Raw genomic sequence first — 14564 nt, forward strand, 5'->3', positions numbered from 1 at the left:
CCAATAGCATTTGTCAGCCGTCTCACTTCTGATGGTATTTCATAATAGAAAAGAATGGCCAATATCTCCCTGACAATAGTATTGCATATTTCTCGGTCTAAAGATTACAGAGATAGCTTATCAACAGTGGTCTTTTCTATAAATAATGATGAATGAAAATTAGTATGCAATGATTTGTTGGTACATAGAACAAAGGGCAGCACAATTGGGAAAACATAATCTAATCGGGTTCCAAATCCCGTCTCTCCCCACCACAAACACACTGAAAGGGCAACCTGCATGTTGATCTCATTCAGAAAGCACAGCATTCTTTATGCTGCATGAATAATAGTTCTGTGTGCCGTAGCATATGCTGCAAAAAAAAAAAAAAGCGCCATTAGGAAAAGCATGTGCTGACCACATTAAAAATATGCAGGATGGTAAAAGACCAAATGTAATTAAAACATACGAGTCCAGAAATTCGAATTTGCAGAGCCCTGACTGCCTTTCTGTGAGAAGGATTGCACAGAATTCTAAACATGCCGTGGTGAGAGGGTATCAGAATAAAAACATATTCCCAACAAATGACTATAAAATTCAAACGTTGGTCTTGAAAAAAATAAAAGAAAAAAATCCAAAGATCACATTTTCTATACTCATTCTCAGAACAAGAAACAAACACCCACCCCCCATCTAATCCCTATGTGCCTTATGAATCCAGGCGAGTTTAAACAAAAGGGGTGGGGGGAAGAAAGAAAAAAATCTAATTCTGTTCTTCCTACTTAGAAATGCCAGGCTGCTGATGATAATTTTTGTGTGTGTGTGTTTGAGAAATGGAGAGAGAGGCTTAAAGTATTTTCCATTTCATCAAAGAACATATATTACTTTACTGGCTCACTAAAATGTTGGTTTTATGCCCACCCCTTTTCAATCTGCCCATGTCTGAGATGCACAGTGCAGGCGTACAATCATGAGCAGCTTACGACACTCAGTGAGCACTAGGTGCCTCTGCATGCTTTACCAACATACTGCTCAGCTGAAGGGAAGGGATTCTTGCTGTCTCTCTCTCTGCTCTAAGCATCACCTAACAAGCAAAGCGAACAAAGAATGGGAAATAAAGCTATCCTTAGCCGGTCAGTGAGTGAATTGTAATCTGTCTCTGTGGAGTAAAGGTTGTGCTGGTCAATGGTCGTTTCAAATGATGGACATTAAAGAGATTGTCAAATCCTGTGGAGTCGTTAGTAAAGAGTTTGGAGTTTTTTTCACAACGTCACAGTATTAACTGCAGAGAAAAGGACAGAGAGAGAGAGAAAGAGAAGATCAAGCTCATGCACATAGTTCTGAAACTTGCACGTCCTAGAAGTCAGCTAAAAAGCTAGCTGGACATCCCTTTAGCTCTTTGAGCAGAAGCAAAATAAGACATTGTGAGCCTGCCAGCTTTGCACAAAATTGAAAGGGACTGAATTTGTAGCACAGAGAGGTCTTTTTAAGTTCTGCATATAATTAGTCCAAACACAAAGGAAGCAACTGAATGGAGGTTGTCACTCTCTGGAAAAGGGTGGGTAAGACACTTTTTAATTAAATTCTTTCATGAAGAAAGATTTTTTTTTCCTTTGCTGCAGCATCTAACATGAACAAAATCAACATCTTTTTACCTGTGAATGTCTGTGAACTTTAATGCTGCACAGCTCCTGCATGCTGTAAAGTGAAATATTTGCCTGTGTCTTTTTTTCCCCCCTGAAATAAAATATGATGTAGAATTTGAAAAGATTTCAATGGACATTCTCAAGCATATTTGGAAATATTCTTGCTAATGGATTTCCTTCTTATTGGTCTCTGTTTAAACTGGTTGCTGAGGAAGCCCCCAGGGTTGATATTGTGTACACTGGGTGTCTTTTTAAAAATGCTTCCAGCCGTGAATAGTGGGTGTCCACAGCTATGTCGGTGTGAGGGCAGGCTTTTGTACTGTGAGTCATTGAATCTTACAGAGATGCCTCGCAACCTGTCGGGCATGATGGGCTTGTCTCTGCGGTACAACAGCCTTTCAGAGCTACATGATGGACAGTTCACAGGGTTAATGCAGCTCACGTGGCTCTATCTGGATCACAATCACATTTGCTCAGTGGAGAGGAATACCTTTCAAAAATTGCGGAGAGTTAAAGAACTCACTCTGAGTTCCAACAAAATCACCCAACTGCCCAATACTACTTTCCGACCGATGCCAAACTTGCGTAGTGTGGATTTATCATATAATAACCTGCAGTCTTTGGAACCAGATCTGTTTCATGGGCTGAGAAAACTAACAACTTTGCACATGCGGTCAAACGCCATCAAGTTTGTGCCAGTGAGAATTTTTCAGGACTGTCGCAGCCTGAAGTTTCTAGACATAGGATACAATCAGTTGAAAAGCCTGGCTCGAAACTCTTTTGCAGGCTTATTTAAACTCACTGAACTACACCTTGAGCACAATGATTTGGTGAAGGTGAATTTAGCCCATTTTCCAAGGCTCATTTCACTGCATTCTCTCTGCCTACGAAGGAATAAAGTCACTATTGTAGTCAATTCCTTGGACTGGATATGGAAATTGGAAAAAATGGATCTCTCTGGCAATGAGATTGAATACATTGAACCTCATGTTTTCGAAAGTGTACCTCACCTCCAATCACTGCAGCTGGATTCCAACCAGCTAACCTACATTGATCCTAGAATCCTCAACTCCTGGAAATCACTCACTAGCATCAGCCTTTCTGCAAACATCTGGGATTGCAGCCGTAACGTTTGCGCCTTGGCCTCCTGGCTAAGTAACTTTAAAGGTCGCTATGACAGCAATCTGCTCTGTGCCACCCCTGAATATGCACAGGGAGAGGATGTTTTAGATGCAGTGTATGCTTTTCACTTATGCGAAGATGCAGAAGACCCAACAAGTGTTAACATGCTATCAGCAGTAACAAACAACAGTGACCAAATGTTCACTTATAGCCCTGCCACAATAATATATGATGTGCAGGATACTGAAGGAGAAAGAACAACAAATGCCATAACGGTAACTATCCCCAGTGAAAACACTGAGAATGCTGTTCAAATTCACAAGGTGGTGACAGGGACCATGGCACTGATTTTCTCTTTCCTCATAGTGGTTTTAGTGTTGTATGTCTCCTGGAAGTGTTTTCCAGCCAGCCTAAGGCAACTCAGACAGTGCTTTGTGACACAGCGCAGAAAGCAGAAGCAGAAACAAACCATGCATCAAATGGCTGCCATGTCAGCCCAGGAGTATTATGTTGATTACAAACCCAACCACATTGAAGGAGCCCTGGTGATCATTAATGAATATGGATCTTGTTCCTGTCACCAGCAGCCAGCAAGGGAATGTGAGGTGTGATTTTCTGTGGGGATTTAAACAGTGTGCAACCAAATAACAATGGGCAGACAGTTGGATGGGGGTTTACTGTGCTTTTCTGATAATTTCTGATGCACTTCTTTGCTGAAATTGTAAGAGGATCTGTCTAAAAGACTTGATATGTTAGCTTTATTGTGTCTTAAAATCTTCAGGACAGTCAGTCCTAACATTTCATATGATAATATTCCCTTTGAAGATCTGACAATATTCAGGAATCCGAGAGTGTAAAAAGGTACCAATTATTGATTGATTTTTTTTGTAAACTACAAAAACGTTTAAAATAAAAAAAATAGCATTTACAGTTTTTACAGACTGGTGTATACTACATGAATTGTTACCTGTATGCAAAATACAACAGTTTAACCTCTTTTCTCTTCACATAAAGTGTTGAAATGAAAATCTATCAGCAAAGAAGCCACATAAAATTGAAAGATTAAAATTAAGCAGATGGCTTCACAGTGTAATTATTACACATCCACATACACCATGTTATTGAAAACAAAAAAAAGCATGGCATAGCAAATATATTTTTTGTTAATATGCTACCTGTAACAGTATATCACTAAAAGAAGGAGCTGAGTCATCTTGGAAAGGCTAAAGTTCTAATCTGTCACAAAGAAATATTTCTGAAGATTTTTCAAGATAGCTGACTTCTGAGTTGTACTAAGAGCCACAAAGATGCAGCATTTCCCATCAGTACATTCTGTATCTGAATTAATTACATTGCAAAGTCTGATTAAAAAAAAGACAGCCTAAAAATGCTACTTTGTCTTTCCCTTTTTTAAAAAAAAACAAACACCTTATTTTAAAGGGCTTATTTAAAATCTTCTATCATTTCCCCCTTTCATGCTCTTATGCTGTTTCTTATGCCATTTCTCTCTGCAATGTAGAGTAATGATGAAAGGACTAAGGAGGCAGCAATCCAATTTTCAGTGGTGAAAGCTCTGTGTGTTTCAAAAGTAGAACCTTGGGTGTAACACTGCAGGCCCATTAAGCATTGAGTGATTAGACCATACTTATGGTTACTATAGTAAACCACTGTCTTGGGATTGGGATAGCTTGTCAGTCACTGTAATCACAAGACATCCTGAACAGCCCCTCCTTTTAAAAATACCTGCAGAGGAAGAAAGTATATGAGCCCACCTCACTAAGTATTGACACAGGGATCGGTGATTACATTCAGTGCTTTGTTAATCCAGAGCCATGCAGCGGTTTCATTTTATTGCCCTTCTTTAAATGCTTGCTTTTCCTTTTGCATTTTGGATTTTTCTCTCCAATATGTAACCAACCAATATGTACTGACTGCTCTCCACTCATGTCAATGAAAACGAGGGTGTTGCATTTTTATACCATCAGGCAGTGCATCTTTTCAAACCTTCCTCACACAGCATACCCTTCTAATAAAATGTTACAGATAATGGAGTTTGTAAAATGTATACACTTTGTACCTATTTCTTCATGCTAGGGCTAGCAACAACGGAAGGAAGTGCCACAAAATTGACATTTTTAATGTTAACTTAGATGTACAATTTTTTTAAAAAATGCCTATGACACTAACACAGATTTATAAAATGCAGATCATGAAAGGAGCAACCCAAGTTTTTTTTCTGCAGAGAAGCTTAGTAGGCAATAATGTTTAATTGCATAAAAAGGAAGATTTTATAAATTATTTCTAAATGTCAAATGAGCATATCCTTTGAAGAGCCAAAGCTTACTCTTTGTCTGCTTAACAACTTTCACCCTGATTTATATTAATTAAATATGAAGTATTGCTGTAGTGTAATCAGATTATTTTATATAGTAAAACTACAATATCATAAACGAAAGCCATGATCTGCATCGGTAGAGGATCTTTTTTTTTCATTATTGCAAATTTGAAACTCAAAAATGAATGCTTTTGTTTTTAAGCCACTTACAATTTCCCTGCTGTCTTGAAATTTGCTCAGACTATTCTAGCTAGAATGGTATTTAACCATTTAAGCAATAGTGCATTTCTCTTTATGTTCCACTGCAAATCTGCAAGGGTCTAATTCTTCAGCCACTGAAGTCAATGGCAAAACTCCCATTGACTTCACTGGAAGAAGATCAGGCCCTAAATGAGCAGTGATGAGCAGTGATGGAACCAACAGCAAGACATCCCCTTGTTTGTTTCTGTGTCTGCTGAGTTTTGTAAGACAAAATACTTTACACAATGTTAATTTAGAGCCATATTTTCCAGTCTTTGCTCATGAAAATCTCCACTGAGTGCAAAGGGGGGTTTTGCCTGAGGCAGGTCTGCAGAATTTGGCTCTCTAACTTTAATTACAAGCACTATGGTACACCCCTCAAATCAAAATGTAACTTTAATGTCATTTTGCAAACTGATTGGTTTAAGTTGGTTTGACAGAAAGCTTTCAAGAGCACCCCAAAGACAGTTAAAATTCTACATATGTGAAAAACATTGAACTGCCTTTATTTCTTCAGTAACTCCTGTTGCTATAAGAAAAAGTGCCGGTGTCTTCATTTTTCCTCAGCGTTCATGTACATAGAAGATGTCTTGGTGCATGTAAATCTGCTGCAAGACTGGTGCAAAACATACCAGCTTTCCTCATATTTTTAGCATGTGTGTGGGGTGTGTTTTACATGCAAGTCACTGCACACATCTACAGAATTATTCATTCTGTTTATCAGTGTTAGCAATTTCAAATGAGGTTTTGTGAGACTTGAACAATTCAACCTTGGTGATTTATTCACCTCTATGCTTCATGCATCTTGCATTGGCACCGTAAGTAAACTAAGAGAGATAATCTGATTTTTAAAAGTGCAATACTTTTCACAATGAGGGCTAATCACATTACTTCCTCTTACCAGTTCTCTAAAAGGAGAGTAGTTACCACCAATGACTTGCTTCCCATTGCAGAATGATAGCTGAACCCTCCACACATAAGATAACAGATATTCAACTTCAGAGATGATATTTTTCAAATAATCACAAACAATCTTTTTTTCTAAACAGACGAGTGACAAGACAAACTTCTGCTTCTTCAGGTCTCCAGAGGATACCTGTACATATCTCCTGGGAGTCCTGAGCAGTCACCGTGGCCCCTTGTCATTTAAATTAAGCTATATGGCTATAAACCACAATGATGCTCTAAAGGCTGCCCAAATCTCTTCTGAAAGTTAATGTGAGAAATAAATGAATATTCCAAATGCAAAGGGGAAGCATTTATTGTGTTACAATCCAACTAATCAAAATACAGTTATTTCCGTCCCGTTTCAGGCAGCTTGCATGGGTATATTTGAACATCACTACCTTTGTAGTGTACATGGAGCAATAGGAGAAAGCTCTTGCTGATTATTCTTTTCAGATTTGAAATTCAACTAACTATCCACAGAAATGTCAGTGTTTCTGTTCTGATCCCCTTATCAGACATTTATAGTATGGGTACAAAAATATGCTTCTGGGTGAAATGTGACACAGTTTCTCACCCAAGAGGTTCTAGGGGAAGGTTAGTGGGTAAAACTATTTTAAATAAATCCCCTTATTATGTTCCACTAGAAAGACAATCTCCCTTTTTTAACTAGGCAATTAGCTCAAGCTGTTCCTTTCAGTATTTTCACACACAAGACAAGGCAAGGAAACTATCTTTCATGAGGATTGTTAATACTCAGTCAGTGTTATGGATCCATAATAGACAATCTTTCGCTACTAACATCAATACACAGGCACAGTGTACCCAATAATGGTTTTGAAGGAAATATTAGTGTGTATGCTCTGAATACTTATGAGGGATGATTTATGTCCCTTCCCGGCTTTTTCTTTTAATTTCTGAACTACAGAAAAAAATGACCTGAAATCACAAAATCAATGTAATGTATCATATTCTGTATCTGGCCTGAATTTATAAATACAAAGAAATTCTAAGTTAAAGCTGTAAACTCCATCCTTTAGCTTCCTCATTGTGCTTAAGTACTGCTGGTACTTAAGTACACCAGTGGATGATCTTACATGCCATATGCACAGCAATCTCTACGTATTCTATAGTGGGCTAAGGATGAAACCTTAGATGAAGCTCTTAATCTCCTTGCTTGTGTATATCGAAGAAAGATCATATACCTGAACATATTTTGTATAGTTTAACATACACGGTGTGTTTTTATGGTCAGGGTACTGAGAAACTCTTCAAATGTCTATATTTAATCATTTTCTTCTGCTCTGATAAAAAGCCCAGCAATTGCTTTTTTCCAGATATACTAAATTTGTTTCCTTCTGTGTCTTGTTCTACCGTGGTTGCAAAAGAACATTCTAAATAAAAAGCCCAGTTACTTCAGACAGCTTTCAGAAAGGCAAATGGGAAGCAGCATTTAATTAGCAAGCTTATTATTACTGCTAAAATATATTCAAATTAAAGAAAAGAGGAAGGAAATGAAGACAAGGAGACAAAAGACAAGGAGGAAAGACTTAAGTGAAGAGGACTAAACCAGGTCTTTTTTAAAAAAAAGATGATAAGCCTAAAGGACTGGCAAAGATTTAAAAAAAAAATCGAAGACTGAGGTGGGTAGAGAAACATATAGCTTTACAGAATGAGCAAGCAAAGAAGGAAGGGCTTGTGGAAAGGAGAGCACAATAAAAATATAGGTTTGCAGCATAAGAAAGACAAAAAGGAAGGATGGAGGAACATGAAGAAAGGAGAGAGAAGGATAGGTGACAAGGCGGGCAAGATAAGTTAGCTTTTTCTGTGTGTTACCTCCCATGTTCTAATTGGGGGAGAGCCATCCAAAGACATTCTAGAAGGATACTGTCTCTCTCACTCTCAGGCATGAACACACACACATACTCACTCAGTCACTCACTTTCATTGGGAGGCGAATATATACAACACTGTACTATTCCCTCTCCAGAACACTGGTAGTTCAATTCCAACATCATGTCCCTCTTTCAGTTTTATCAACAGCATTTCCTAGTTGTATTAGTAGCAACTCACTATGGACTTTCTAGAAAACTAGATATTTATACCAAAAGCAGTTTGCTTTCCTAACAAAAAGTGCCCATATTCAGAGCTGAGCTTGTGCTCAACTGATTCTCTTATTAACCATACCCGGACTCAATCTCTCTCACACTCAGGTTTTGTAGTCACAGGTATTACAACAAACACATATCAGGCATTTTTCCCATGCACAATTTATCAGTATGCCACAAGGTTGCTTTTCAGGATCAGTCCAGTGTTAACAAGTTGAATGTCCGGTTACTTGAGGACACATATACTTATCCTCAAAGCCTGAATTTGTCTGGTGGGCTGGAAAAAACGCCAGAGACCTAAGGTTAACATTTCAGATGAATACTGACACATACCAAACCCATTCACTTATTAGAAATAACCATTCAGAGTATTTATTAAGTAAAAATCAAACAATCAAAACCATGCAAAGAATTCCTCACATCCTTTGTTACAGCAGAGAAACTTGCTGAAAGAACAGGGTTGAATGCAGTCTGCCTCAGAAGTTGTCTTAAAAAAAAAAAAAAAGGCCTGACTACACTAAATTAATGAAACAAAGCAACAATCTAGCTGGCAAGACAGAAATTTGTAATTGGGTGGGTGACTGTGAAGAACCCAGCTGAATGCCGAGGAGCACTATAATTTTATTGCAATATGTCGGGTTTATAGTGAACATATTTGCAGTGAAATCTGTATTTCTCTTCCAGACAGACATTTTATCATTATTATTAATTAATATTATTATTATCGTTATTAATAAAATGTCACTTGCTGGTACTCAGACACAACTGTTTAGGATTTAGACGAATTGTTCTTGTTCTCTAGTATCAGTCTTCCCTAACACTCTACTTTCAAGGCCAGGAAAAAGGACGAAGAAGCTGTGGGAAATAATTAAATGTAGCCGACCAAAATGAAATGGATTCTGAGTTCAGAAATGTGCCAACTATTTACATGAAGGGAGAAGAAAAGAAATGTACTTTACAAAAGCAATATGTAAAATTCAGCGCTCCTGGGAGCGAAGAACTATTAGCAGTAGCCAAATATAAACAGAATGAGCAGGTGCTAGGCAAACATCACACACAGCTCTACTAATACACCTCCGTCCTGATCCACACCAACTCTCCTGCACTGTTCAAATCCGCAGCAGGCACAGCTAGTAATGCCCAGCTAGGTGTTTGTTACTGTGGACAGCATGGGATTATGACCAATTCATTTCCATTTGTGACATTATCAAGAGCTGACTACAAGACTCCAAATGTGACAGGTTTGCATCAAATCCACTGTACCAGCTAGTCCTCATACTTAATGAAGATGATTTTAAATTATGATTGGTTTATATAATTAGTGACTAAGCACATAGCCTCAGCAGACTTTCCTCTGTGTTCCTCTGAAGACATGCTGTTCCCTTTCCTACTAACAGCAATCTGTAGCAGCAGAGTTTAATGACAGAAGACTTCAAATTGTTTTGTCAATAAAATCCGCGATAAGAAATATGCATGTGTGTATTTAACTGATAGAAAAGGAAATTACCCAATTCAGGTATTCACTGCAGCCTGACTCAAGACTCAAGTTACCCAAGACTCAACTGAACAGCACACCTCTGTGTTCGAATGGGTAGTAAAAGGTGCAGGGAAACAGCTTCCTTATAGATGTGGGATTCAAACTGGCAACTGTTTTATGAAGATCCTTTAAACACAGATTTTCTTTCCTGTTTGTATTAAGTCTGCTCCATTTTATTCTCCTTCTTTTTCAGTTTCCTCTTATCCCTGTCTTTCCACTCCCAGAATTCGTACATCAGCTGAAAAAGAATCTGAATCAAAAGAAAAATCAAATCAAATCAAATCTGAAAATCCAGAACTAAACTGCAAGAATAGTTCACAGCTATTGAATTCTAGGGGGTTTTATTCTTTTAGCAACTGCCAGCTCTTTGAAGCACGTCTGCTATCAATGGCTCGTGTTTGCAAGACTAGAGCTAAAGTGAGCTCTCTGGAGTAAACCTGAATCTGTGTCTGTAGTTCAATGCTTCTACTGACAGTTTGGCTTGCTAAGAGAGAGTGCGGTAAATATTAAAGAATGTTAATAAAAACGAGATAAAACATCTAGGGATTTTTTAAACTAAACTTGGCTCACTACTAAAGTTTATCTTGACAGAAAATTTACTTCTCTGATCCAGATCATTTCCCAAAGCAATTTTCCAACAGCAAACATAAATTTGTGGCTGCTGCTAAAAGGTTTTCAATCCCAATGCTAAAGAGGCCACTGAATGTCAAATGTTTACCTCAACTTCATGTAAATGTCATACTGTATTGGGCACCATTACTTCACATTAGCATAATCAGCTGCTCACGCCATGACCTTAAACCTTAATGTGAGACATTTTTGCTTTCCATATAAACAACTACAGCAAAGGATCATACCATCAGTTCATATATCTAGATAATATCTTGTTTGTAATTAACTACATTCATACATGCATACATACATCTGTAATTACAGAATGATAACCTAATAAGCTGCATACCTTTTTACTACATGAATTTATGTCAATGGGCTAAGTAATTCCATAAGATTCACAGTACAGAAAGATCCAAATCAAAGTACCAATGAGGCTGGAAAACTAGTGCTACTGACAGAAATGTGGTACAGGGCCTAGTACTACCAGAGATGAGGTGAAAGAAGATATTGCTCATATGTTCCTAAACATGAGGCAACCGGGGGGAGAGTAAATGGACAGGGGGACAGGCAGTATACATGATTGTACTCTATGGATTAAACACCATGGACCAGAATGATCAAACTCCAGAAGTTAATGCTTTCTGAGACAGAATTAACTGCTAATAGTGTGTGTATTAGAGATCAAATTTGAGGAATCAAACTCACTGGAGATAACTGGCAAAAGTAAACAGTGCCCAGTGAGGATTAGTCAGACACAGAAGTGATGAATGCCTACAATGGGGATGGCCCTCATCAACAGATCATGACATGACATGACATCCACCCAAAGACACAATCAAAGTACAAAATAAGTATATGCACCATATACAGGGGGAAACCAGAAGTCCACAAGATCTAATATAGACACTCCTGAGAACCTTCATTTGCTCTGGTATTTTCATGCTTCTTTACCCTTTATCACCATCTGTTACCCACATGGAACCTCCATTCCATTTGGCTTAAGTGTACAATGATGAAACCAGAATTTGCTTTCAGGGGCTAGCAAATGGGAGTTTTGCGAGGGAGTTCTCCATGTGAAGGAGGAGTGAACCTTGTGGTGAGTTTGTTGTCTGTTAGTGGTTTGTTTTCGTGTGCTTGCTTGCTTGCTGTGTGCCTGCTTGATAGAAATGTATTGTGTGGTCTGTTCAGGGTGCTGTGTGCTGAGCCTACGGGCCTGCCAGGTGAGGCTAAAATCTGCCTAAGGAGGCTTTAGCCTGTCATCCCTTTAGGATTACTTCATAAGAGGGGCAGGGCTAAATCAGAGAGAGCAGGGGTTTTAAAAACCAGCTCATAAGTGATCAGAGGAGCCAGCAAACAGGAGCTGCAAACAGGGGAGTTTTTTCAAGGGAGCATGAGCCAGATACACCTAATAATCATTCTCTAAACTTAGGCCAATAACACTGCCTTCTCTCTCAACACTCTCCTCCCCACCCCCTCTCCCCAACAAACATAAAGTAACCCTGCAAGCGTAAAAAGAATGCAGGCAAAAGTCTAGCAGCAGAGTACAGGGCTATCCAGTTTATTGCACTGAATGAAGCATGTATGATTACCTGCCTGGCAGGTGGCATATGTGTGTTCAGAGCAACCAGCGCATGGCACTCAGAGACCGAGGATGGGGTCCTGAGACCAAAGTAAGTGAACTACAGGAGACAGAGCAGTACATAGATTAGACTTTCTGAGATACGTAGAACGGTCCCACCTCCACTATGACAGCCTCTGGGCTGTCAAGGAGGATGAACGTCTCAAGGAAGGAGAACATCAAGCTGGAGCAGAAGGAAAGAGAAAATGATTAGGGCTGGGTCACATGAGTTATGAGGAGAGGCTGAGGGAACTGGGCTTCTTTAGTCTGCAGAAGAGAAGAATGAGGGGGGATTTGATAGCAGCCTTCAACTACCTGAAAGGGGGTTCCAAAGAGGATGGAGCTTGGCTGTTCTCAGTGGTGGCAGATGACAGAACAAGGAACAATGGTCTCAAGTTGCAGTGGGGGAGGTCTAGGTTGGATATTAGGGAAAAAAACTATTTCACTAGGAGGGTGGTGAAGCACTGGAATGAGTTACCTATGGAGGTGGTGGAATCTCTATCCTTAGAGGTTTTTAAGGCCCAGACTGACAAAGCCATGGCTGGGATAATTTAGTTGGAGGTGGTCCTGCTTTGAGCAGGGGGTTGGACAAGATGATCTCCTGAGGTCTCTTCCAACCTTAATCTGCTATGATTCTATGAAAGGATCCCATAGTTGGGACCCTTCTGCCAAACAATATCATGGTATCCTCTCACATTGAAGACCCCTCTCTGGGAGGGTGGACCCTGTTATTAGGAAGAGACTTATCTTCCATTCTGATCTTACAGAGTTGTTCTCTTATCTTTTTTTGTTCTTCTAATAAAGTTCTGTTTTTTTAAGAATCTGATTGGGGTTTTTGGGTCTTAAAAATCCAAGGCTGGTTTGTGCTCATCTTGTTTATTCTCAAGCCTTCCCAGGAAAGGGGGTGTAAGGGCTTGGGGGGATATTTTGGGGAAATAGGAACTCCAAGTGGTCCTTTCCCTGTTCTTTGTCTAAATCACTTGGTCGTAGCAGCATACTATTCAAAGACAATGCGAAATTTGTGCCTTGGGAAAGTTTTTAACCTAAGCTGGTAAAAATAAGCTTAGGGGTGTTTTCATGCGGGTCCCCACATCTGTACCCTAGAGTTCAGAGTGGGGAGGGAACCCTGACACCACCTAACCAGAAAGAAGAGGTGGATGTGGCTTTTAAAAAAAAAACAAACAAACAAACAAAATCATCCAAAGCACAGGATTTCATCGTGATGGGGGATTTCAAGTACTCAGACATCTGTTGGAAAATAACACATCAGGGCTCAGATTATCCAACAAGTTCTCAGAATGTATTGGAGACATTTTTTTATTTCAGAAAGTGGAGAAACCTATTGGGGAGAAGCTGCTCTAGATTTGATTTTGACAAATAGGGATGAACTGCTTGAGAATTTGAAAGTGGAAGGCAGCTTTGGTGAAATAGTAGAGTTCATGATTCTAAGGAATGGTAGGAGGGAAAACAGCACAGTAGAGATAATAGATTTCAAGAAGGCAGACTTTAGGAAACTCAGGGAATTGATAGGTAAGATCTCATGGGAAGCAAGTCTAAGGGGAAAAACAGTTCAGGAGAGTTGGCAGTTTTCCAAAGAGACATTATTAAGGGCACAAGAGCAAAATATCCCACTGTGTAGGAAAGATAGGAAGGATGGCAAGAGACCATCCAGGCTGAACCAGGAGATCTTCAATGATCTGAAATTCAAAAAAGAGTCCTACAAAAATTGGAAACTAAGTCAAATTACAAAGGATGAATATAAACAAATAACAGAAGTATGTATGAACAAAATTAGACAGGTCACGGCAGAAAAAGAGATTAAACTAGCTAGAGACATAAAGAATATCAAGAAAACATTCTACAAATACCCTAGAAGACAGAGGAAAATGAAGGACACGGTAGGCCTCTTATTCAATGAGGAATAAAATCATAACCGAAAATGCGGAAATGGAAGAAGTGCTAACTGACTTTTTTGTTTCAGTTTTCACCAAAAAGGTTAGTAGACATTGGACGTCCAACATAGTGAACGCCAGTGAAAATAAGGTTGGATCAGAAGTTAAAGTAGGGAAAGAACAAGTTAAAAATTACTTATACAAGTTAGGTGTCTTCAAGTCACCTGCTCTTGATAAAATACCTCTTAGAATACTCAAACAGCTCACAGAGGAGATATCTGAGCCTTTAGGGATTATCTTCAAAAAGTCATGTAAAATGGGAGAGATTCCAGAGGAATGGAAAAGGGCAAATACAGTGCCAATCTATAGAAAGGGAAATAAGGACAACCTGGGGAATTACAGACCAGGCAGCTTAACTTCAGTACCCGGAAAGATAATTGGGCAAACAATTAAACAATCAATTTGCAAACACCTAGAAGATAATAATATGATAAGTAACAATCAGCATGGATTTGTCAAGAACAAAT

General features: G+C 38.9%; 2 protein-coding genes across 5 annotated transcripts in view; one reads left to right on the forward strand and one right to left on the reverse strand.

Annotated features, from left to right (window-relative positions):
• CTNNA2 (catenin alpha 2) overlaps positions 1-14564 on the reverse strand; it is an 803547-nt gene that overhangs the window by 225588 nt on the left and 563395 nt on the right. The window lies entirely within an intron of this gene.
• LRRTM1 (leucine rich repeat transmembrane neuronal 1) lies at positions 914-3680 on the forward strand. The gene has a single exon (XM_048846335.2). It carries the CDS (start codon positions 1793-1795, stop codon positions 3356-3358), a length of 1566 nt encoding a protein of 521 aa, XP_048702292.1. The 5' UTR covers positions 914-1792; the 3' UTR covers positions 3359-3680.

The sequence above is a fragment of the Caretta caretta genome, chromosome 4 (assembly GCF_965140235.1).
Source record: "Caretta caretta isolate rCarCar2 chromosome 4, rCarCar1.hap1, whole genome shotgun sequence".
NCBI classification, from domain to species: Eukaryota; Metazoa; Chordata; order Testudines; family Cheloniidae; genus Caretta; species Caretta caretta.

Bases quoted from the DNA above. Each gene is read 5' to 3' on its own strand.
- LRRTM1 (XM_048846335.2), top strand. From the start codon at position 1,793: ATGGATTTCCTTCTTATTGGTCTCTGTTTAAACTGGTTGCTGAGGAAG.